This window comes from Bison bison, unplaced genomic scaffold (genome assembly GCF_000754665.1).
Source record: "Bison bison bison isolate TAMUID 2011002044 unplaced genomic scaffold, Bison_UMD1.0 scf7180017864458, whole genome shotgun sequence".
Taxonomy (NCBI): Eukaryota; Metazoa; Chordata; class Mammalia; order Artiodactyla; family Bovidae; genus Bison; species Bison bison.
The window spans coordinates 4,228,205-4,254,209 of record NW_011495020.1 but is presented as its reverse complement, the minus strand read 5'-3'; the positions used below and the strand labels follow the sequence as shown (position 1 = coordinate 4,254,209).

The following is a 26,005-nucleotide window of genomic DNA, read 5'->3' as shown; positions in this document are numbered from 1 at the left end:
TTCTCATGATGTAATCTGCATATAAGGTAAATAAGCAGAGTGACAATATACAGCCTTGACATACTCCTTTTCCTATTTGGAACCAGTCTGTTCCATGTCCAGTTCTAACTGTTGCTTCCTGACCTGTATACAGGTTTCTCAAGAGGCAGGTCAGGTGGTCTGATATTCCCATCTCTTTCAGAATTTTCCACAGTTTGTTGTGATCCACACAGTCAAAGGCTTTGGCATAGTCAGTAAAGCAGAAATAGATGTTTTTCTGGAACTCTCTTCCTTTTTCCATGATCCAACTTTGTTATTTATTAATACTTATTGCTGTGTAACAGATTACTCCAGTAGCAACATTTATCATGTCACAGTTTCTGGATGTGGATTAGCTGGGTCCTCTGGTCACAAGGCTGCAATCAAGGTTTTTGGGCCACAGTCATTATAAGGCTCATTTTTGTGGTTGTTGGCAAGATTCAGTTCCTTGCCACGTGGTGCCCCTCCATATAGCCCCTGACAACATGGCAACTTGCTTGTCACAGTAATTGAGCAGAGCCATAGAGCATATGAACAACATGGAAATTGCCATCTTTTATGCCTTAATCTCAAAAGCAACATCCTTTCGTTTTTGCCATGTTCTTTTTGTTAGGTGCAATTCAGCACATCCAGTCTATTCTCCAGGGGGACCACACAAGGCAGTAACAGAGGCAGAGATCATTGAGCGCCATCAAGAAGCCACCCAGCATAGGCATGTTACTTACGATAATGTAATCTAACAATAGCATTTCTTGACTATAGCTGTGTGCCAACTATGTTACTTAGGTTACTTGATTTAATTTTCACGGTTCTCCTGGAAATTTGTTGTAACTAATTTCGTGTATATTTTTATTTGTTAAAATTTTTAATGTAAGTCATATATGCACATTAAAGTGGTTCAGAAAAGTACAAAAAGTAGTCTTCCTTTGACCTCCAAATCTCTTTCCTCAGAAGCAGCTACTTTTGATAATTTCTCATGAGACCATTCAGAAATAGTCTTAATTCAAAAACTGTTTGCACCTTGCTGGTATCTTTTAAAAACAAGTTTAGATCAGCAGTTTTTCATTATTTCTGAGATGTGATACTCCATGTATGGATGTAATATAATTTATTGAGCCATTCCCTTGTGATGGACAGGGAGGCCTGGCGTGCTGCGGTTCACGGGGTCTCAAAGAGTCGGACACGACTGAGCGACTGAACTGAACTTGTGATGGATGTTTAGGTTTCCAGTCTTGTGCTCTTATAAACGCTTCTGCAGAGTGTAATGTCACTTTGATGTTTTATAAAGAAGAACTTGAACAAAGAGGTTTAAGGGCCTCAAGTTAAAAATCCCATGTAGAATAAGTGTTTTAAAGAATTAAGATGGTTTTCTCTTGTGACTGGGGGTAGAATGGAGCCCAGCTACAAGTGTTTGAGAAAGATCCCCAGGTGATTGTGATGTGGATTCTTAATTGATAAGTGTTTGGCCTGGATTATGGAGGCCAGAAGTATAAGGAACACAGTATATTAGGGAGATTATCATGGAAGCTATGGGCAAAATCACTTAATCAGAGACAGAGAAAGGAAAATCATCTAGATTTAGTGATAAAGTTTGATATAACATGAGGATGACTCAAGATTCTATGGTTCTTTCCAGAATTTTCATTTACTCAGTTGAGGAATGGGACTTGGGGACCCATGTTGTTTTATTTAATTCCCTGGAATATTCTCATGTGAAGCCAGAGTTGAAAATCACTAAGCAAAAACATAAGGTCTCTGTCTTATAATCATGAAATAAAATTAAAAGGATAACATTTTAAAGGGAATGAAATGAACAGTTTAGGTGTATGGTCTTTATTTTGTTGACATTTCAATATACATGTATATTTCTGTATAGTTATTTTTAGGGAATTTTGCTCCTGCTTTTTCTGACTGTGGCTTGTGGCTTGTGGCTTATAAGATCTTAGTTCCCTAACCAGGGATTGAACCCAGGCCCCAGCAATGAAAGGGCTAAGTCCTAACCACTGGACTAGCGGGCAACTCCCTCTATGTAGTGTTTTTAACTTTTTAAAATTCACAGATAATTGTTCATAGTGATTTTGTCAACTTGGAAGTTATGGCTAAAAGGTGTAGCCACCTGCCCATTCCCATACTCTGTATGCTTTTGCCGTGCTCTGTAGTCAAATCTGGCCAAGTGTCTGACACTTGGTATCTCACAACTCTTTGCATCAACCAAGCTTTGTATAATCATTGCCCAGGGCTTCACTGTTTTGCCTGTTAGGTCCCACAGTAGCTATTTGATAACAATCTGAAACCTTCCCTCACCTCTCTAACTTTACAAATTAGGAAATGGAGTTTAGTTACTTGCCTTGGGCCTTAAGGGTTGCTGACAGACTGAAATTAGTATTCTCAGCCATTGAATTTCCTGTACCTTATTAAGCTCCTCAAGTGTGTGTGCCCCAAAAGAAGACTAGTCAGTCTGCCTGAAGTGGAAACACTGTGGTTATGAGTGTCAATAGCCTATAGGCAGCCATGAAAAAAAAAAAAAGATTGTCTTGTTCTATCCTGAGGTTCAAGATAAAATAGAGAACTTCAAAGAATTGATTTTTAGAGAGAATGTAGTGATGTGAGAAGTACATGGTGTAGGCCTTCTTTTTAAATGTGTTGCATATTTTGAAAAACGTCTATGATGAAACAGGTGGAATAAGTGTTGAAACAACCAAATGGCAATTGGAGTTGTGAGGGTTGTAGGTACAGGAAAAAGACCAGGATGAAGATTTAGATATCAGTTGTGAAAAGTTGTTACTGAACACTCATGAGATGAAATAAGGTTTCTAAGGAAGGAGGCCTGAAGTAGGAGGAGGAAGACAATAGTTATTAAATGGACCATGATAATATAGGATTATGAGGCCATGAGAAGGTAGAGTTTGATAGTAAAGGAAAGAAATTTGATTAAAATTGAGAAACCAGGTGTTTGTATGCCAGTGAAGGGTGGTGACTTATTTCATTTCTGTATGTAATTAAAGAGAGAAATTGTAAAAGAGAAGTCTATATGAAAGAGACTTTTTTAATATTGAATAATCATTCATATTTGGAGATAGCTCACCAACCAACTCTCAGTTTATTTTTCGTTCTGTTCGTAGCTTTTTCCCACATTTGCCTGTCTATTGTCTCTCTTAGCTTCCCTTTATCTATTTCTTCCAAACTTCCCAATTTTTTTGGTTGGGGGAAAGGACAAAGGGTAGTCTGTGTTTATATTCTTTTGTGGCCAGAGTTTCCAGATACAGTCTTGAGGTATTCTAGAGAATCTTGGCAAACAGAGTAGAGAATGGAAATTCTCTCAGGTCTGAATGACCAGCCTGTCTGTCAAATAAGTAAACCTGTTGCAGTGGTTTTTGAAAACAGTCATAGGACATTCCTTAGAGTATGAGAGGCATGCTTTTTTTGAAATACATACAATGGACATTTATTTGAAATGGTTCTAATGATGTTTATATATGGCTGTAATCTCTGTATTCTCATATTCTAATGATTTTTTTTCCTAGGGTGCAAAAAAGAGTGCTATTGGTCAACGTATTGTGGCAACGCTACCGTATATCAAGCAAGAAGTTCCCATCATTATTGTGTTTAGAGCGTTAGGTTTTGTGTCTGACAGAGATATTTTAGAGCATATTATTTATGATTTTGAAGATCCAGAGATGATGGAAATGGTAATGTGCATGCAAAATGTATTCATAGTGTTTTTCAAGAGATTTAAAGTTACCGACTGTTGTTAATCCTAAAACACAAAAGAAAGCTGCTCTGAAGATCAATTTAGCTGTTGTAAACCCCATTCTATTTACTGTATAGCAAAAGCCTTCAGCCCTGCCTTGACTTCTTTGCCTGACAATTCTATGTAAAATTGACCTGAAAACTAGAGGAAGCCAGAGTTCATTGACAGCATAAGGAAGAAATAGTAATAAGGAAAATCATAAAGGCACACTAGTCTGATGCAGTTTAGTAAGGGGAAAAGAAGAGTTGATATCTTAAAAAAAAAAAACAACAAACTTGTATTTTTAAACCATTTCAAACTTACAGAAAAGTTACAAATAACTCCTATATAGTCTGTGCCTGTATTTAGCAGCTGTTACTTTTGCCACATTTGTTTTAGGATTCTTTTTATCTGTGTATATACATTGTTTTTTTCTGGATCATTTGAAAGTGAGTTTAGGCATCGTGCCCCTTTATTCCTAAATACTTGAGTGTATATTTCATAAGAATCAGGATATTTACTCACATAATCATAGTGCAGTTCTTAAAATTGGTATTTTGTTGTAGTATATACTGTTAACCTGGAGATCTTATTCAAGTTTTTGCCAGAGATATTGATAGTGTCATTAATGGCATTTTTTTTCCTGGTTCAAAATCCAGTCACTCATCCATTACATGCTGTTTTTAATGTTTGCTTAGTCTCTTTTAATCTTCCCCTGTCTCTTTCTGTTGTTTCATACCACTGAAGTTTTTGGAGCGGGTAGGCCATTTATTTTATAGAATATCCTTCAAGTTGGATTTTTCTGATATTTCCTCATGATTAGATTCAATTTACGCCATTTCTTGGCAGGACAAATCTAGAGATCATAGTGTGTGCTTCCCAGGGCATCAAGTCAGGAGTCACATGATGTCATTTTGCCCCATCATTGGTAATGTCAACTTCACAGCAGCAGCTGTTAAGTTCTTCCACTGTAAAGTTACTACTTTTATGGGAAGGTTTGTTGAGTCTAGATAAATATGCATTTCCTCATCAACCATCCTTGTCTAAGGAGTACTTGATATTCTTAAAATTGTCCTGAATTATCCAAAGTCTTTAAGACTGCAGAGAAATAAAGTAAAATATAGGCTAAACATTGGTTACAAAGTTAGAAAGTGAAGTACATTTTAGTTATTAGAGTATTTATTGATATGATTACATGACAAAATGGATTCTGTTTAGATTTTACTTTAAGCTTTTGTCAGTAGTTACTTTTTTCCCCTTAATACTTAAAGATAAGTATTTAGATAGTTAAAAGAAAGGATAAACCTCTTAAACCAAGACTGACAGCATTATGACACATTTATTCATTTGAGCTTAGTTTGAGTGTTAAACTTCTCTAAATTGATTTTAGATATTTGAAAGGAACTTTTTTAAGCTATTGTTTATTAAAATGTAAAAAAAAAAAAAAACAAACGCAAACCCACTGTGCTCTGTTATAATGGAATTATTTGTATTTTTCTGGAAAGTATGATTGTCCATGCTGATCATTTTTTTCAGAGGTCCCTAGATCAATAATGTTTTTAAGTTCTAGGATTTTGTGGTTCCTTGAATTTCTAACAATATTTGCGTATTTAGTTAGGGGTTCATAAGGATATTTAACATATTATAAGTTGACAGTTGCCTTATCTTAAAGATAATTTAAAAATAATTTTATTTTAATTAACGGATAGGTTAAACCATCACTCGATGAAGCTTTTGTCATCCAAGAACAGAATGTTGCACTAAATTTCATTGGTTCAAGAGGGGCAAAGCCTGGTGTTACCAAAGAGAAAAGAATTAAATATGCCAAGGAAGTATTACAGAAAGAAATGCTCCCTCATGTTGGCGTCAGTGATTTTTGTGAGACCAAGAAAGCTTATTTCTTGGGGTATGTCGTATTTCATTGTTTTAAGTTCTTTGCCAAGATGTGGTTGAGATGAAGTTTTCCTTAAAGCTGAAAATGTCAAAATTGATGTTTTTAATATATGTTGAAAAAGGAAAGCCTAAACCATGTGCTTTTTCTTTTTCTTTTTTAAAGGTACATGGTTCATAGGTTGCTGCTAGCAGCTTTGGGTAGAAGAGAATTAGATGACAGAGATCACTATGGAAACAAAAGATTGGACCTTGCTGGACCACTACTTGCATTCTTATTTAGAGGGTAAGAGATTATAGAACGATACTGTTACAAGTAGATAAATTTCACTTTAGATTGGTTATGGCACATGGAGGTGCTAAAAAACTATCTTGGCATGCATAATGGGTACATGTGAAGTTAGCTACATTCTTTGCCAGTTGTGCAGTTTAGTTCTGCTTCATATCTGAGAATTTCAAGATTGTGGGAACGTTTATCACTTGTTAACATTTTCTTTATTCCTCTCCACCATTGCAAAGCATTTGAGAAAGCTCAGTTATTGATTGACTTTCTGAGTGCTGATATTGGAATTTTGTTAGTTCTGCTTTGCAGTTTATAAAAACACAAAAGCTAGAGAGGAAGCAGTGGTTGTGTCAGAATTAAGGTTATACATGATTTTTATTTTATTCTTAATATGTTTTTATATTTACTATAATGAACATATACTATTTCTATAATTGGAAAAACTTATTTGTAAAAATTATGTAGACAATTTAGCACAAAAATGATATTAGCAGTGTTTTGTGCATGTTCTTGTATTTATTGTGTTGTAGATTAGAGTTTTTCAACCTTGTTTTTTACCACCCCACTAAGCACCCTCTTTCGACTATTTTTTCCCTTACTGCTTTGCTTGTGTATGTTTTTGTACTGTATGTACATCTGTGCTTTTTATATAAAAAAGAATAACCCCCCGCCCGTCTCAACCACTTTTCGCCTCCTTGTGGGCAACAGTGTCCTTGTTAAAGAATTCATATTACAGACCTTGACAAGTTTAAAACGTTTTATTGGGCAGAATGTTTAAGAATTTGCTTAAAGAAGTACGGATCTATGCCCAGAAGTTCATTGATCGTGGAAAGGATTTTAACTTGGAATTGGCAATTAAAACAAGGATTATATCTGATGGCCTAAAATACTCTTTAGCTACTGGAAACTGGGGTGACCAAAAGAAAGCTCATCAAGCCAGAGCTGGAGTATCTCAGGTAAGGATGTCAACTGTGACTACAGGTTTGGTAAGAAAACATTATGAAACTAATAGAATCTTCATTTATTGAATGTAAATTGTTTTCCCTTTTTTTTTTTTTTCTTGGTTAGATATAAAAGCACTTGGAGGCTTTTGAATTATGAAAGTGAAAATTTTCTTAAGTTAGCTGTTAGCATTACTAAGAGATTTTAAAGTTTTGACTCTCATCAAGATATTTAATAAATTCACATAGGTTCTTAGGAGGTGAAACAGTCTATGTTCATGAAATTTTTGTCTTAAAAGTTCCATATTAGAAACTGATACTCAGGGGATAAATTATTTTGTGTAATGTAATACTTCTAAACTGATTTCTGTATGTTGCCCTGTTTTATGTACAGTGATTGCAGTAGGTACTCTCAGAATGATTAATGGGGGAAACATTTTACAAAAATGTCTCACCAGGTGTTTTTATTTGTTTTTTGTAATTACTTTTCATATGAGATTTAAAACTTACCATGTACATGTTTAGCTTTATGGAAGGGATCTCCCCCTCATTTGCTTTGTTTTTTTTTTTTTTTTAAAACAAGCCTATACCAGTATCACCTGATTAATTGGGCATTCAGACATGAACTTTAACCTCTTAATTCCTGGAAGTCTAAGTATCTTAAGAATTATGGAAGGATGCTCATAACCCAATTAAATTTCTAGTTTCTTTTAGTTTAGTAAGGATTTGTTGACTCTAGTTGGTGTTTGTGATGCTGGGTTCACAGGTTGATTCCAGCCCTCAAGGAGCTCACCATCTATTAGAGGAAACATTTGTCCTTATATATCTCACTGTGCCTTGAGCTGAATTACGATAAATGCCATCCTGCCAATTGAGTTCAGTTCCTGGGTTTTAAGATGTGCCAATAGCTCTGTTACACATTGGATCTGCAAAGAATGAATAAAACATGATCCCTGATCTTTAGTAGCTTACAGTATGTACTCATAGATGGAAACAGATATTACAGCATGGTACAGGGAGTATTAAATGAGAGCTATGCATGCTTGCTCTGTGGGGATGCTGGAGAAAGGTATATAGCACTGCCTGAGAGTGTGAACAGAAATGTTTTCTTTAGGAGGTGGCATGTGAGCTGGGTCTTGAAGGGTAGTTGAGAAATAGCCCAAGCCTTGGAGGAGGGCAGAACCGATAGCTCATAGGAAAACTGGAGAAAATTTCTTAATATCCTGAACAAAGGGACAGAGGGAGAAAAGGGCTCATGTATGTGGGAGGAGCTAGATCATTCTGCTACTGCTGCTAAGTCACTTCAGTTGTATCCAATAGACGGCAGCCCACCAGGCTCCCCCGTCCCTGGGATTCTCCAGGCAAGAACACTAGAGTGGGTTGGCATTTCCTTCTCCAATGCATGAAAGTGAAAAGTGAAAGTGAAGCTGCTCAGTCGTGCCCAACTCCTAGTGACTCCATGGACTGCAGCCCACCAGGCTCCTCCGTCCATGGATTTTCCAGGCAAGAGTACTAGAGTGGGGTGCCATTGCCTTCTCCGCTAGATCATTCTAGTGTTTTCAAATCAAAGTGGGAGAGTTAGAAATGTGGGGTTGGAGAGGGGAGCGTGGGAACAGCTTGTAGAGGGGCATTCATTTTTGCTTTTTAGGTAGCTTCACAGTAAATGTCATTGTGGAGAAAAGATTTGAGAAGGGCATAGTTGGTGGCAGAAAGATTGTTGCAACAGGCTCAGTGAGAAATGGTTAGAGCCTTCAGTAGAACAGTTCTATGGAGGTAGAGAGTGGAGTCAGATTTGAGAAATATTAGGAAGTTTGTGATTAGATGAATGATGGAAAACTCTATAGAACAGAGAAAAGAAAACAGTTCTTCTTGGAGGTGATCAAATGTCTTCTATAGAAGTGGTAGAATTTCACCAAGCAGAGCAGAATGGGGAGTGCATTCCATCCTGTGGCAGTTGTGGAGGTGAGAAGTGTTCGGCAGTGTGGATGGAGTACAGCAGTTCTGAGGACTATAGTAGGGGAAGGTTGTCTGGGACTTCATTGAAAAGAGCTTCAGTGTCATGCTCCTTTAGCTGGTGGGGAACTGTCTAATATTTTTTAATTCAGTGAGTGATGTGAACTTACCTATATCTGTGTTTTAATAATTCTGGTAACTGAGCAGAGTAGATTGGAGAGGACATTGCAGGGACTTAGGAGCTAATGATAGTAGTACAGGTTAAGAGGTGAGGAGCTGGTTTTTTGCTGTGACATTGGGAATGGACGGTTTAGTTTTTTCGGGAAGTTGGGAAATAGAGTTGACAGGATATGTTTATTGATGCATGAAAGGAGGAAGTCAGAGACAAAGATGATATGGGATTTCTAGGTTGGGAGATAAAGGGAGGGGTGACACCATTAACCATGATAGGAGATTTAGGAAGAGGAAGGAGGACGGATTGTTGTAGGTGTGGGGAAAGAGGTGATGTGTTATTAGGTACATTGAGATTGTGTTGATTACTTTATATCTCTCTAAGTGTTACCGTACTTACACAAGTATTACCTTGCTTAGTGTTCTGTAAATATTGAATCTCTGTGTTGGGTTCAGAGGCCTCAACCTGGAAAAAGTTCTGGGATGGGTTAGTGATGTTTGCTATGGTCTAAGGAATGAGAGTTGGTAGCATATAACACTTAGTGGTTGATGTTTGCTAAGTACTGTTCTAGGTACTGGGATACAACGAAGAACAAATCAAGTTAAAAAAACCCCACTACCATCCAAATGTTTGGAGATAGGCCATAAAACATTTATGTGGCATGTTAGAACTATATGTCATACATTTGCCATCCTTGCTGTAAGGGTCAGTTAAGTTACAAGAGTGAACAGAATTATCCAGGGCAGATTGGAGAAAGGAAGGATGGAAACTGTTGGACACTGAGTGGATTATATGTGAAAAATATGATTTTGCCTCATTTTAGTATTTGCCAAAAATACGATAGTGTAACAGAAATGCCCAAGCTCTATAAAGATTTGTTATTGTTTTCTAGGTATTAAATCGCCTGACTTTTGCATCTACTCTTTCTCACCTGCGTCGTTTAAATTCTCCCATTGGTAGAGATGGCAAACTAGCAAAACCTAGACAATTGCATAATACATTATGGGGAATGGTGTGTCCTGCTGAGACCCCAGAGGTAATACATTAGAATTTACGTTTAAGACAAAAAGTACAAGAATTATCATGTAGAGTATAATTACTTTTATAAGTAACTTTTAATTTTATTTAATTATTTAAGTATAGTATAGAACTAATATTATAATTTTGTTTTTAGGAAGTAAGAATATATTCTGAAATCAAATTGGAGGGGAAGTGTGGGAAAGAATTTTGCAAGGCATGTTAAATCAGTATGAGTAATATGTACTTTATTTATTCCAAGGGCCATGCTGTAGGACTTGTGAAGAATTTAGCCCTGATGGCTTATATTTCAGTTGGATCTCAACCTTCTCCAATTTTGGAATTTTTAGAAGAATGGAGTATGGAAAATTTAGAAGAAATTTCTCCTGCAGCTATTGCTGAGTGTGTATAGATGCAATTAAAAAAAGAAACTTGTTAATTTTTGGTTATAGCTTATTACAAAGTTACTAAGTACAAAATACTTTTGGTTTTCTGTTTTAGTGCAACCAAGATTTTTGTTAATGGCTGTTGGGTTGGAATACATAAAGATCCTGAACAACTTATGAACACACTCCGGAAGTTGCGGCGTCAGATGGACATCATTGTGTCTGAAGTAAGAATCTTTAACTATTTAAGAGGACATGATCTCTGGGATTTCTGAACGAGGCATAAGGCTAAATGAAAGTTGTCTTTACATTGATATCTTTCTTGAACTGGTGTCCTTTGAATTTTAAAGTGCGTTGTCAAAAGTCTAGATAATGTTTTGAGTTAGATTTAATAATAAGGTATTGTTTACTTTAATGCCTTAGATATATGCATCTAAAGTTTTGACATGTAATTTATTACTAAATTATATTTTGGAATTCAGATTACATTTTAAAGTGTATTCTTTTGAGAATCTTTTTGTGAAGCTGACAGTGCTTTTAAAGAAGGAATGATCATCTCTGATAACTTCCTTTGTTGGAATCCAGAGATTGATTCTTGAAATGTGATACACTTCTATTAGATTCTTTCATGTTTAGGTGGATGTTGAAGTGCTCTGGGTATAGGATTTTGTTTTTTAATCATCAAAATACCAAATGAACTTTATTCCTCCCCAAAATACGGCTTTTGCTTTCAGTGTAATACATTGAGGGCTGGGCTCAGGCTTTTTTTTTTATTTTCCCAAATCTGCACCTTTGGGTCTTTCTGGGTGAAAGTGGATTTGGAGAGAAACTAACACACTTAAGCTGGCCACCTGTCTACCTAGCAAAGCAGAGAATCAAGGTTTGGCTGCTCCAAGTCTTCCTCTAGCAGGCAGACTCTGGGTTTTGAGCCAGGGGTATTCAGAGCTTGAAGTCAGGAGCAGCTTGCTTTACTTGAGGGCAGCGGGCAGAGAGAGAGAAAGCCCAAGAACCAGCATTGTGTTTTTTATGATTGGGAATTTTGTTAATGCCATTTGTTTCTGTTGAGGTTTGCTGTGGTCTCTAGGATAAAATTTAAGTTCTTCATGCTGTTTAGGCCTCTTTACCTTTCCATGGGCCTTTTCCCTCAATCTGAAATGATTGTGCTCCCTGTCCCATGCCTCCTCAAAAACGGGTAATAGGGAGAAGGTGTTTTTTACTTTTTTTTCTAAGATAAATCTCACTAATTCTGAAAAACTCTAGTATTAACTCTTGTCTTCTTCAGGATACTTTACCTGACCCCCCAGTTTGATTTAGATCAGAGGTTGGCAAACATTTTCTTTAAAGGAGCAGATATTAAATATTTTAGTCTTTGTTCACCTTACAGTGTCTGTTGTGTATTCAGCTGTGCTGTTGTAGTGAAAAGTAGCCGTAGACAGTACACAAATCAATATAACTATTTTTTCAAAAAAATAGATGGCAGGTAAGGGCAGATTTGATCTGTTGGGCTCTTCACTGAGCCCCTGATTTAGACCTATCTCTGTGACTATATATAGCATATTTTCCTTGAATAAGTTATGACAAAATGCATATACCAGATAGTAACTATTGATTTATGTGCCTGCTTCTCTCACTATACTGTTAACGTCTCAGAGGCAAGGAATGTGTCTTAATATGACTTTGTATTTTCAGTTCTGAGTGTGGTGCCTGATATGTAGTGTCTGACAGTGAGTGAGTGTTTGAACTGTAAATCGGCCCTGTGTCCTTGAACTGGGCTGTTTAATCTCCTATTGGGGAATGTTGTTAGGAGCCTCTTAGTAGGAGAATTGTATATATTTTTTAGGAGTCTAGTAGTTTTTCTTTTCCTTTATGTTTTCTGATAACCAGAGGTTCTCATCTTATCCATTTATAACTTTAGCTTTGTGTTGGACCTGTTAGGCTTTCCTGTCAGTAGTCTTCTCGAGAACACCTATTTCCTTTGGAATACAAGATTCTGTTTGGCCTTTGAGGAGACACAGCTCAGTTTATGTCTCTCTGTTAAGACAAAAGAGCTATATTCTGTTATTGTAATATAATATTTTATATTCTATTAGGAATTCTCTAAGGATTCAAGGAAAGCATTTGAGAATGCTGTTCTTGGTGTTTTTGCTCACACACACAGTTTAATCTCAGATTTTTTCTAAGGATGGGAAGTGGGCTAAGAATGTGGGACATTTTCTTTTTCTTGGCTTTTGACTCTTTATACTTTGGGAGAACTTAGTGTTTTTTGATTAAGCTTTAATGATTTGCTGTTGTTTTAAAACTGAATAATCCAAACTTTTTTTTTAAATAAACCCAATCTTTTTTTTTTTTTCCTATGGCTACGTCGTTATGTGGCTTGTGGGTCTTAGTTCCCCCACCAGGTATTGAACCTGGGCCCCAGCAGTGAAAGCGCAGACCAACAGGGAATTCTCTACCCAATCTTTTCTTTAATAAAAGTATCCAGTTGTTATTTCACTTTTTGAAAGTACTTTTATGTAGAAATACCAGTCTATTTTTCCATTTCCCAACTCATTAGCAATTCATTTCTTAGTTGACTTTTAAGATTATATATTAGATCTAGAAAATTCACTGGAAATTTTTATTTGTTTACTTCTTGATACTGGCACTTCAAATTCTATAGTGCTTTTAATATTATGTTCTTTATTGTAAATTTTTCCAAAATATTTTTGATATTTTCCAGGAATATATTTTCTAGCACTATCCAGTAGAAATGCAATGTAAGTTACATAGACAATTAAATTTTTGTAGTAGTCATGTTAAAAAAATTAAGGGGAAAAAAAAAAAGGTATTTGCTGGTGGTCCAGTGGTAGGACTACGTGCTTTTTCTGCCGAGGGTATGAGTTCAGCCCCTGCTCGGGGAACTAAGATCCCATGAGACACGTTGTGTGGCAGAAAAAAGAAAAGATAAAAAGAAATAGATGAAAATAAATGTGTTTTATTTAGCTTAATACATCAAAAATAGTACAATTTCAACATATAATCCATGGAAAATTATTAGTGATAAATTTTATCATTGAAATTCAGTAAGTAGTTTATACTTAAAGCATATCTCCTTTTAGAATGGTCACATTTCAAGTGCTTAGTAGTGACCTGTGGCTAGTGACTGCTGTATTAGACATATAGATTTTAAACCATTTGCTGATAGACTATCATGAGAAGTCAGGCTTACGATTGGGAAAGCTTGATTGAAGCAGTGACACAGGGCTGGATATTGAAAGGTTACACAGTGAAGTATATGTAATTATCAGAGACAAAAATAAGAAATTGTCACATACTAGTGTTTTGATATCCAAAATACATTTTATTCATATTTTATTTTGCATGACATTACTACCAGATGTTGTTCAGCTCTATAATTATCAAGGTTAAATATTTATCTTCTATAAAATTTTAAATTATACCTAGGTTTTTAGCATATTGAACAATGATCAACTAAGATCTGTTAGTTTTATCTGATAATTTATTAATGTTATTTTATCTCAGCCTTAATGATACAGAGAAGATATAAATTCATGAGACTATTTTGTCTTCTTATGTGTAGGTTTCTATGATCAGAGATATTCGAGAGCGGGAGATTCGGATCTATACAGATGCAGGCCGTATTTGTAGACCACTTCTAATTGTGGAAAAACAAAAGCTGCTTTTGAAGAAGAGACACATTGATCAATTGAAAGAGAGAGAATATAACAATTACAGGTGAGAACATGCAGTTAGGAAAAAAATGAGATATAATTAAAATGAGATATAATTAACATGACATAAAACATTTTAAAGTATGTCATTGAATGGTTTTTAGTATAGTCACAAGATAGTACAACCATTGCCACTATCTAATTCCAGAATATTTTCTTTGACCCAAAAAACAAAGAAACTCTGAACTCATAAGCAGTTACATTTGTTGTTCTTTTTTTTACATTTGTTGTTCTTAATTTTTTTTAAGTAAGAGACTTGGGGCTTCCCTAGTGGCTCAGACGGTAAAGAATCTGCCTGTAATTCAGGAGACCAGGTTCAGTCCTGGGTTCGGAAGATACCCTGGAGAAGGGAATGGCTATCCACTCCAGTATTCTTGCCTGGAGAATTCCATGGACAGAGGAGCCTGGCAGGCTACAGTCCAGGGGGTCGTTATCAGTTGTATACAACTGAATGACTTAACACTTTCTTTCAAGAGACTTGTATCGTTTTATTTAAGAATAAAAGTCTTTGTGACATGGTAAAGACTATCTCTACTAATAAAAAATGACCTACATAGGACTCTGAGCTTCCACTGCTTGGAGGGGACTCAGGTTTGATCCCTGGTCAGGGAACTGGAATCCCACATGCCATGTGGTATGGCCAAAGAAAAAGAAATAACCTATGTGATGAAGTAATATACAACATAATATGAAAATATACTAAATTTAATTTAAAAAATCTTTTACAATTTATTACTAGTGATATGTGAATGTATATAGTTTTGTTGTAAAAAAAATTCAAAAAATAGATGTAATAAAATATATAAAAGCCTCCAGTTCACACCTTCCTTTTCGAAAGTAAGTACTGTTACCAACTGGGGTATATATTCCTCCAGACCTTATTCTTTGTTTTTATATACTCACCCCCTAGCCTCACAAGTAGGTTCTTTAGATCAGAGCAGATAAAAACAAACTAATAGTAGTTACAGAGCCATACTTTATGTGTATTGTTCAGTAACTTTTTTTTTCCCCACTGTTAACAATAATACATGTATTTTAAGACTCTTCCTATAAGAGTACATACAGATACAGGAATACTCTTTATTAAGTAGGAAGCCTAGTTAACTAAGATAGTTGAGGAAGTAAGGAAATTAAATGAATTCTTCTTTAGTTGGCAGGATCTTGTGGCCAGTGGGGTGGTAGAATATATTGATACTCTTGAAGAAGAAACAGTGATGCTTGCAATGACCCCAGATGATTTACAGGAGAAAGAAGTAGCTTATTGTTCCACATATACACACTGTGAAATTCATCCATCAATGATTCTTGGTGTCTGTGCCTCTATTATTCCTTTTCCTGATCATAACCAGGTTGGTACCAGTTTTTAACTATGCTTTGTGAGGAATTGGGGGGAAGTAAAATAAAAATTAGAAATTAGTCTATAGTTTCTTCTGAAAGAAAAGCCTTGTAGTGTAAAGGCTATGGATTACAGCATTTAATATGCATAATTCTTGTTTTTGACTCTTAATAGCCATAATTGCTTATTCCAGAAAAAGTAGAAACTTTACCAATCATATTTCTGGTTTATGAAGTACCCTGTAGAGTCTGTTTATTTAGAAGTAAATACATTTTCATTGATTGTGCTTTTCATTTCTACTTTTAGTCCCCTAGAAACACATACCAGTCTGCTATGGGTAAGCAGGCTATGGGGGTTTATATCACCAACTTTCATGTTCGTATGGATACGTTGGCCCATGTTCTGTATTATCCTCAAAAACCACTTGTGACTACACGGTCTATGGAGTATCTACGATTTAGAGAGCTGCCAGCAGGTATGTTCAGTTTTGTTCTACATTTTGTAAGATCCTGCCATGGTTAAGGCATTTTTGTGGGTGCTTTGAAGGATTAATAAAATGCATATGACACAGTCTCTGTTCTCATAGAATTTACACTGTGGCAGGAAAATATGAGCACAATTAAATAAAAAGGTAAATGTGTGGAAAGTATTATGATGGAGATATAGATTCCTTTGGAAGCACAGAGTGAAAGAAATGATTGATTCCTATTGGAGTCTAGTGCCAATTTCATGGGGGAGGTAGCATTTTGACCCAGAGTAAAGTTGATGAAAGGGTAATTGAATTTGAGAGATGGTTTGAACTAGGGCCTAGATGCATGAAGGCAACTGTCAGTACTTAGTTTAGTGTGGATGGAGTGTAAATGCATGGGAATGGTACTTGATCTCATGAGATGGAAACAGCGCGTTGAATTTTATTTTGAGAATGAAAATGTCTAGCCTTTTTGAACACAGAAGTACTACAGTTGGAAGTTTATTTTGGATGTCATGCTGGCTGCCACCTAAAAAATAGAGTCAGATATGGTATTAAGTAGGGAGATAACTTAGAGGTTCTTGCAGTGGTCTAAGTGAGAATTGGTACCGTTCTTACTAAGAAGTGAAAAAGTATAAGGGGTTGAAACACCTGTTGAAATACATTTGATAGGACTTGATTACTGTTTGGATGTGAAATTATGAAGAGAGGGAAGAAAGGAATTGGAAATATTGTTGGTCTTCTCGGCTTGGGTGATCTAGCAGAGAGAGAGACTATTAATAATATTGGGAGCATGTTAGAAGAAAGAAGAGGTTCTATTTTTAAAATTAAGTTTTATTGGATTATAGTTGATGTACAGTATTGTGTTATATTCTGCTGCACAGCACAGGGAGTCAGTTATACGTACATCCACTCTCTTTAGATTGAAAGAAGAGGTTTTAGAGGTAAGATAACAAGTTCAGTTTTTGACATATTGATTTTGAGTTGCTGCCACATCATCTCAGGAATGATCTTCCAACAGTGAGTTGCAAATACAGTTAGAAGAAATGTCAAATCAAGAGCTGTGAAGTTTTTGCTATGTTAATGATAATTATAGATGACTGAAATTGCTCAGGGAAAATTCAGAGTGAGAATAAAGTCAGAGACAGCCAGAACTTGGGGAAAAGAAATCAGGAGGAGAAGAGATTTGAAATGAATCTGATAAGGAGAAAACCCTGGAATTTCCAGGAAGAGATTTCAGAACAACAGTTTCTTGAAATAGTGCAGAGAAGTCTGAAGGGTATAAGAGAGTTGAATATAAAGGAGACAGCATGGTTCTTCCACACAGTTGTTGTCTTACCATATTAGCACAATTTTGGCTTTGACTGTGGATAACATTATTTAGTAAAGTGTACCTTGTAAATAGTGGCTTTAAATCATTTACTGTAATATGGGATCTAGCATTTTGATAGCAGATTCTCACAGCTTAGAATGATTTAAGAGTCCTCCACAAGGGGTTACTCTTGTCTAGGAAAAGAAACTAGAAAAGCAGAATCTGTTACTCTGTCTGCAGTGTGCCGGGATCTTTGGTCTGTGTTTGCAGTGCCGGTGTTTTCTTGACATTTAGATGATAGTTTCTTAATGGCTAGAGAAGAAAAGAAATATTGTGAAGGATTGAATTTGAAATAGAATGTTCCTTTGGCACTGATATGAAGTGGTAAGGGCATGGCTGGTAGGGACCACGTGCCTTTCAGTTTTGTTACTGCTTTATGCCTTAATCTTGTCAGCTATTTTAAAACTTTATTTTGAGATAATTTAAAGCTTGCAGAAAAGTTGCAAGACTATTAAAAAGAACTCCTGTATACTATCCATCCAGATTTCTGGGTTCACATTTTACCACACTTGCAGTGTTCTTTCCCTTTCTTTTTCTTCCTAAACCTTTTGAAAGTAAGTTGCAGGCCTGGAAGCCCCATCACTCTTTAATTTTTCAGTGTATATTTTCTAAAAACAAAGATATTCTGCACAGCACATCTGTCACCATCAGGGGGTCAGCACTGATCCCCATCTAATCAGTAGTCCCCAAATTCAGATTTTGCCAGTTGTCCTCATAATGTCCTTTATGGGTCTAGGGTCTAAGGTCTAATCCAGGATTCTGCATGTCTCTTTAGTCTGAAACAGTTCTTTGGTCTTTCCTTGTCTCTTACGACCTTCACATTTTTGAAGAGTCCAGTCAAGTTAATTTATACATTGTCTCTCAATTTCAATTTGACTGTTGTTTCCTGTGGTTTATATTCAGGTTATGAATTCTTGGCAGGGCTAACAGAACTGGTGCTTCATTCTTAGGGCATCATGTCAGGAGGCATATGCTGTCTCTATGTCCCATTGTTAGTGATTCTAACTTTTATCATGTAATTAAGATAGTGACTGTCAGGCTTCTCCACATTTTATTAAATATAAGTATTGTGTACTTGCTCAGTTTGATTCAGTCACTCAGTCATGTCCTACTCTGCGACCCCATGGACTGCAGCATGCCAGGCTTCCCTATCATGAACTCCTGGAGCTTGCTCAAACTCATGTCCATCAAGTTGGTGACGCTACCCAACCATCTGATCCTCTGTTGTTCCCTTCTCCTCCTGCCTTCAATCTTTCCCAGCATTAGGGTCTTTTCCAGTGAGTCAGTTATTTGCATCAGGTGGCCCAAGTATTGGAGTTTCAGCTTCAACATCAGTCCTTCCAATGAATATTCAGGACTGATTTCCTTTAGGATGGACTGATTGGATCTCCTCGCAGTCCATGGAACTCTCAAGAGTCTTCTCCGACACCACAGTTCAAAAGCATCAATTCTTTAGTGCTCAACTTTCTTTATGGTCCAACTCTCACATCCATACATGACTATTGGAAAAACCATAGCTTTGACTAGACGGACCTTTGTTGGCAAAGTAATGTCTCTGCTTTTTAATACACTGTCTAAGTTGGTCATAGCTTTTCTTAGCGTCTTTTAATTTCATGGCTGCAGTCACCATCTGCAGTGATTTTGGAGTCCAAAAAAAACCCAACAAAGTCTGTCACTGTTTCCATTGTTTCCCCATCTATTTGCCATGAAGTGATGGGACCGGATGCCATGATCTTAGTTTTCTGAATGTTGTTTTAAGCCAGCTTTTTCACTCTTCTCTTCACTTTCATCAAGAGGCTCTTTAGTTCCTCTTCACTTTCTGCCATAAGGGCAGTGTCATCTGCATATCTGAGGTTATTGATATGTCTTCTAGCAATCTTATTAAGTGAGTAATAAGTCTTTGTTAGAAGATACTTTGAGAGGATGTAAATATCCCATTTTTTATCTCACATTAGTTTACTGTGTAAGTGTTGCCAAATGGTGATCTTCTAATTTTATCATTCTTTCCTTTTTGATGCTGAAATCCCAGATTTTCCAGTGAGAGCATCTTCAAGATGACTCCATTAGGTCCTCATCATTCTTTAAGCACTTCCTTACCTTTTGTTTCATCTTGTGCCTTTCTTCCCCTAAACTTGGACTTGGCCATTTCTTCTTTTAGTGAAGGATAGTGTGTGGAAACCAAAATCTGGGTGCTAGGCTTGGTCCTTGGTATTAGAGTGTCATCATTTCTAGGTCCTCTCAGCTGCTGGAGCTAGGAAAATATATGTATGCATATACTCCTCTCACTTTTACCTATTTTTATATCTATATATACTAAAGAACTATGAGTTTATACCATATCTCCCAGTACAACACTGTAGTGTTTGTTTTAGAACTCCATTCTCTGACAGTGAGAAACCTGGCTCCCATTGTCCCCAGTATGTTGAGTTATTTGCTACATCTGTTGATGTAATGGCAGTCCACTCCAGTACTATTGCCTGGAAAATTCCATGGACAGAGGAGCCTGGTAGGCAACAGTCCATGGGGTCGCAAAGAGTTGGACACGACTGAGCAACTTCACACACATTGATGTAACCAATCTCCTGACCCTCCTGGCTAAATAATTAGCTCTGTCCCTGCTTGATATGCCAGCTGCATTGACCAGATTCTGATCTCTAAGGCGAAGGGGCAGACTGGGTTATCTTAAGTGATCTTTTGATTAGTATCATTCCTATTTTATAGGGTACTATTACCTTGGAAGGTATCTTCTGGGAGCAGAGATCCTTGTGACAGAAGTTCACCTTGATTTAAAGTGGCTCAGGGTACTTAGAGCTTCCTTAGTGCTGAACTGAGGTTTGAAGTGGGTGGGGACAGCCTGACTGACAGATGAATTGTAATCCTAGATTTCACATGTTGATAGTCTTTGGAATAACAGATAATGTTTTAAAAATTATTGGTATATTTTGAGCAGTTTGTGAAATACCATCCAAAGTACTTCACACATATTATTTCTAAGCATCATAAAAGTTTTGTGATGTTTTTTCACCTACAAACTGCCTCAAAGCTTTTGTGATGATTAAATGGTTATATCCACTTAAAACTCATGGCTTTGTGCCTACCAGTTCATAAGGGAGAAATAAATGTTAATTGATTAGTAATAGTGGTGGTTGTATCTTCTCTGTTTTACATATGTGGAGACAGGATCAGAAAGGTTATTTGCCCAAAGTTGTACAACTTATTTTGTAAACCCAGAATGCAGACTCTGGCTTTTTTTTTTTTAAGACCAGAAATAGGTCTTTCCTCCATTTTCCTTTTTTGTTCTCTTTCCTCTTCACTACACTGTTTTTTGATTTGGGGCTTTTAAGCTAAGAAGAAAGTATTAGAAATAAAATTCAGAAGTTTACTGCTTTTAGCTAAATTTATCTGATCTTTCAGACTTGCCTGCGTACCTTGGATAAAGGTTGTAGGATGGAGGAGGTTGCTTCCTGGGATGCAGTAGATATAGCGTGTGTGGGCTATCAGGGGTTGTCACAGCAGAGGAGGAAAGCCCTACAAGGGCCAAGACCATTTAGCATCTACAGGCTCTGTCACCTGGACGAGAGGGAGGGCCATAGGGTAGCACAGTATGTCGTGAGGATGTGCAAGGGAAGTCTTGCCCATTCCATGTATCACAAACGTCACGTAAGTCCTCTTGCTGGCTTCCATAGCAGTAGGAGCACATCACATCTCCCAAGACCCTGGGATTTCTGCAGATGTCTTCTATCTTCAGGTCCCCCCTACCTTGAGGATCCTGCATCTTTATGTACTTTCTCTGCATTATACAGCTTGACCGTGTTGATGGATACTTACGTTGCTTCTGTACCTTAGCTATTATAAATAGTGCAGTTATGAACACTGGGGTGCATGTATCATCTGAATTCGCGTTTTCATCTTTTCTGGATATACGCCCAGGAGTGAAATTGCTGGATTATGTGGTAACTCTTGTTTTGTTTTGTTTGACTTTAGTTTGCTAATATTTTGTTGAGGATTTTTGTGTCTGTGTTCATCAGGCATACTGGCCTGTAATTTTCTCTTTTTGTGGTATCTTTCTCTGGTTTTGATATCAGGGTCAGGGTGATCTCATAGAATGAATGAGTTTAGGAGTGTTCTGTTCTCTGCAACTTTTTGGAATAGTTTCAGGAGGATAGGTCTTAATTCTTCTCTAAATGTTTGCCTCTGTAGCCATCTGGTCCTACTCTTTTGTCTGTTGGAAACTTTAAATCACAGTTTCAATTTTAGTACTTGTGATTTGTCTGTTCGTATTTTCTAGTTCTCCCTGGTTCCGTCTTTTTCTAAGAAGTTGTCCGTTTCTTCTAGGTTGTTCATGTTATTGGCATATAGTCACTTGTCGTCATCTCTTCTGACTCCTTATATTTGTGTAGTGTCAGTTGTAGCTTGTCTGTTTTCATATCTAATTTTTGATTTGTGCTCTCACCCTTTTTTTCTTGATGAGTGTGGCTAAAGGTTTATCAGTTTTGTTTGTCAATACTTGATATTTTAAGTCTTAAGGTCTCATTACAAATAGTTTTGGCAGTAGCAACTAAATAAAATTGAGGTAGAAAAGATAATACCACTTTTCTTTGTAGTATAGGGAGAGGATCTAGGAGCAGAGCAGGGCTGTGAAGAGAGGAACAGGGTAGTACCAGGTCAAACTTAAAGTCAGGAGACAAGAGCTGGAACCTGATTCTATTGCTTATTAACTTTGAGATCATGGATAAGTCTTATTTTGTTAGATCTTTCTAATAAGGCAAATAATAATACTTGCCTTGTTTATGGCACAGGGTTCTGGTGAGAACCATGAAACCTGGTTGGGGGAGGGACTTTATAAATATACGGTTACATGTATATAATCACTGACTAGAAAGTGGATACAGTGGGAGTGACTACTATTAGGATTTGCTTATATTAAACATTTAACCATCAGAGTAGTTTTCTCACAGATTGCTCTTCCAGGAGGAGTAGACTTTGACAGTTACCATGGTGAAAACATTTGCGGTAAATACAGTTAAATAGGATAGATTTAAAAGAAAGAGGTGATTTTTCTTTGTTTCTCATGTGATGCTTTAATGTTTGCTATTTGAATATACTACAGGTATCAACTCAATTGTAGCCATTGCATCATACACTGGATATAATCAAGAAGACTCTGTTATTATGAATCGTTCAGCTGTAGACCGCGGCTTTTTCAGGTCAGCTATTTATAACAGTTTCCAAAATACAGATATAGTGGAAATATTAATATTTTAATTTTTTAAAAAAGTTTTTAAAAAATAGATGTGGGAACTTGCCTGGTCGTCCAGTGGTTAAGACTCTGTACCTCCAATGCAGAGGGCATGGTTCCCCTGCTTGGGGAACTAACATCCCACGTATCACATGGTACAGCCAGAAAGAAAAAAAAAGGTGTGACGTGTGTGTCCAAATTTTTTGAATGTTAGGCAAGAAGAAATGTTGATCTGACAGCAGAGAAATTTTTCTGTTAAGATAGGTAATCTGTCTCCATTCATAAAACTTTGTGGATACCTGTCAGACATAGGTTGTTGTATGGTTGCCTGTATAGGGGTTAAAATGGTGAAATCAGCTCTAAAAAGTAAAGATAAACCTAAAAGTTTTAGGACTCTTAAATAACTACTGTTAAAATTATAGTATTTTTCTTTTTCAGTCTTATTTTCTGTTATTCAGTTTGATTGTCGAACATTAATCACAAATCCATGGCATGTGAAAATTGGTTAAAAAACTGAGAATTTAGAAGAGAGGATAGATTTTTTCTGTATAGTTGTCAGAGGATATCAGACCAGAGTTGGACATTATAGCTTAATATCATAAATTTCTCAGTAGAAGTACTGGGGCAGATCCTGGGTGACCATCTCTGAGGGCTATTATGGGAGGGATTCTTATTTTGGTCGAGGGTTGGACTTAGTATTCCTGTTCTCATAGTTCAAGCTGTGTTAAGTATCAAATGTTACATGGGTGACCTGTGTAATAGCTCTTAGGACTTAAGTTTGACCCTTCATACAGTTAACTCCTGTCCTAGATTCATAGTTTAATTGCTGTGGTTAAAATTACCAGATATCAACTAAGTAAAAATTATTGGTATGTTCTAAGTTGTATTATTAAAGGAAAATAAAGTTCACTTTAGAACCCTGTATTTTTAGGTCTGTTTTCTATCGATCATACAAGGAACAGGAATCTAAAAAAGGGTTTGATCAAGAAGAAGTTTTTGAGAAGCCTACACGTGAAACTTGCCAGGGTAAGTGATACTGACAGTGAAATTATGGAATTCAGAGTTAACTCCTGATTAGTTTTTCTGGGTTTTGTCTTCCCACCCTCCTTTATGCAGTGTGGGAGTATGTTTGCTAGTCATTCTTAGAGCTTATATTTAAGGAAATAGATATATTTGCCTGAAGTCTTTACAGCTGGAGTGGGCTTACTATAGTCCTTCTATTCTGCTAGGTCTATTCTTCTATCCTTTTATTCTGTTAGGTCTATTCTTCTATTCTGCATTGAGGAAAGGATTTAGGAAAGAAGAGAGGCCATATAATTGCATGGGACACACCCAGCCTCATTCTCACTTGTACCGTGTCCTGTCCCTTAGTTTACGTATTTTCATGGGAACTTCCTCCCCTCTTCACATTCTGATGTGATCATAGTGTTTGTCTGGCCACAGTATATGTATATATTTAGCAGATAAATAGTGAGAGAATGTCTACAACTTTGTTTCTTCTGAAAAACTCAGATTTATTTTCTAGTTACTGTTTTTACAGACATTTAAAAGCTATATACAGCTTTTGGGATGGATGGGATGTCATGGGGGAATATCTGCTATAGTTTTGGCTTCTAACAGTATTGCATGAAGTAACACGTTTTTGTACTCACATTTCCTGTGGGTGCTTCTGTGTAGTAGTGAACTGATTTTCAGTGGAGTTAAGGTTACAGTTTAGATTTCAAGTTTTCTGTGGGAGATTTTGTATAGAGGACATAGATAACTCTTTCTCATGTAATATAGGGAGCAAAAGATGGCAACACATTTATCCAAAGTCACTTAGCAAATGGAGAATCTTGATTTTCCAGTACTCAGTCCAGTGCCTTTTTTTAAAGTTCAGAATTGTTTGTAATGTTTGGAATAAGGGCATGTTACTGTAACATGTGTTAGATATTCCTGTGAACTTCTCTCTGGTTAAAAGTGATGTATATATTTGCTTTTTAATCTTTTTGAGAGAGGGATTATGTGACATTTTAAATACTTTTCTTTATGGTATTACCATTTCAGAAAATTCTCTTTCTTCTCAGGTATGAGACATGCTATTTATGACAAGCTGGATGATGATGGTTTGATAGCTCCTGGAGTTCGTGTATCAGGAGATGATGTTATTATAGGCAAAACAGTCACCTTGCCTGAAAATGAAGATGAATTGGAGGGCACTAATAGACGCTATACAAAGAGAGACTGTAGCACTTTTCTCAGGACTAGTGAGACGGGCATTGTGGATCAGGTTATGGTAACTCTCAACCAAGAAGGATATAAATTTTGTAAAATAAGGGTAAGTATAGCTTTGTCATATTGTTGTTTATAGAAAGTAAACCAGAATGACCTAACTAAGTTATTTTTATGTGAATTTAGGTACGCTCTGTTAGAATTCCACAGATTGGAGACAAATTTGCTAGTCGACATGGTCAAAAGGGTACTTGTGGTATTCAGTATAGACAGGAGGTAGGTATCTTTCATCACCTCTGACTCACAGTTTTATTGATCATTTTATTAAAATGTGCTTTAACTTAAGAGCCCAGAGGCAGTAAAGGCTTGACTTTCAATTGTAGTGCTGAACAAGTAGGTGAACATCTATATTGAGGGCTTCCCAGGTGCTAGTGGTAAAGAACCTGCCTGCCACTGCAGGAGACATAAGAGCTGCAGGTTCGATCCCTGGGTTGGGAAGATCCCCCGGAGGAGGGCATGGCAACCCACTTCAGTATTCCTGCTTGGAGAGTCCCATGGGCAGAGGACCCTGGCAGGCTACAGTCCATAGAGTCGTAAAGAGTCAGACACGACTGAAGCAACTTAGCATGCGTACTATGTTGAACAGAGTTTAGGACATAGAAAAGTTCAGATGAAGGGGAATCAGTTCTAGTTCTGTAGCTAAGAGATTTAAGTTTTTCAAGTGTCTTTTAAAAAATTCCTTTATAGGATATGCCTTTCACCTGTGAAGGTATCACCCCTGATATCATCATAAATCCCCATGCCATCCCCTCTCGTATGACCATTGGTCACTTGATTGAATGTCTTCAAGGGAAGGTAAGAGATTTTCTTTACAGATATAGGTCTCAAATTGATGTTTCTTCCAAAGTGTTAGGTGATTTCTCTCATTCTGAGCCAGGGTACTGTGGAAAAAGCCAGTGTGACACTTACTTTCCTGCTTTTAATTGGTTTGATTATGTCTGTCTTTCTTTTTGCAAAAATTTGCAAAGTTATGACTAAAAATTCTTGCAAAATTTACTATATCCAGTCTTTGAATATATGGTTATTCTTTTGATAGGTTTTTTTCTGTAAGTGGTGGTTAGTTCATTGTGAACCTAATGGTTTTATAGCTGTAATATTAGCTATGCATGTGTCTTTCAGTGGAGGTTTTCTATTTTTAAGGATCTTATTAAGGTAGAGTAGCTACAGCTTAACACATGGATGGCTTGGTTTTAAGGA

General features: G+C 36.6%; 1 protein-coding gene across 1 annotated transcript in view; it reads left to right on the top strand.

The window, feature by feature from the left end:
• Positions 1-26,005, top strand: part of POLR2B (polymerase (RNA) II (DNA directed) polypeptide B, 140kDa) — a 46,525-nt gene that overhangs the window by 15,280 nt on the left and 5,240 nt on the right. The window contains exons 7-21 of the mRNA XM_010859639.1: positions 3,543-3,707; positions 5,458-5,654; positions 5,805-5,924; positions 6,691-6,877; positions 9,880-10,023; positions 10,267-10,406; positions 10,506-10,617; positions 13,971-14,125; positions 15,272-15,470; positions 15,764-15,932; positions 22,409-22,505; positions 23,469-23,563; positions 24,604-24,854; positions 24,935-25,024; positions 25,496-25,603. Coding sequence (XP_010857941.1) covers positions 3,543-3,707; positions 5,458-5,654; positions 5,805-5,924; positions 6,691-6,877; positions 9,880-10,023; positions 10,267-10,406; positions 10,506-10,617; positions 13,971-14,125; positions 15,272-15,470; positions 15,764-15,932; positions 22,409-22,505; positions 23,469-23,563; positions 24,604-24,854; positions 24,935-25,024; positions 25,496-25,603 — 2,229 coding nt within the window. The remainder of the gene's footprint in view (positions 1-3,542; positions 3,708-5,457; positions 5,655-5,804; positions 5,925-6,690; positions 6,878-9,879; positions 10,024-10,266; positions 10,407-10,505; positions 10,618-13,970; positions 14,126-15,271; positions 15,471-15,763; positions 15,933-22,408; positions 22,506-23,468; positions 23,564-24,603; positions 24,855-24,934; positions 25,025-25,495; positions 25,604-26,005) is intronic.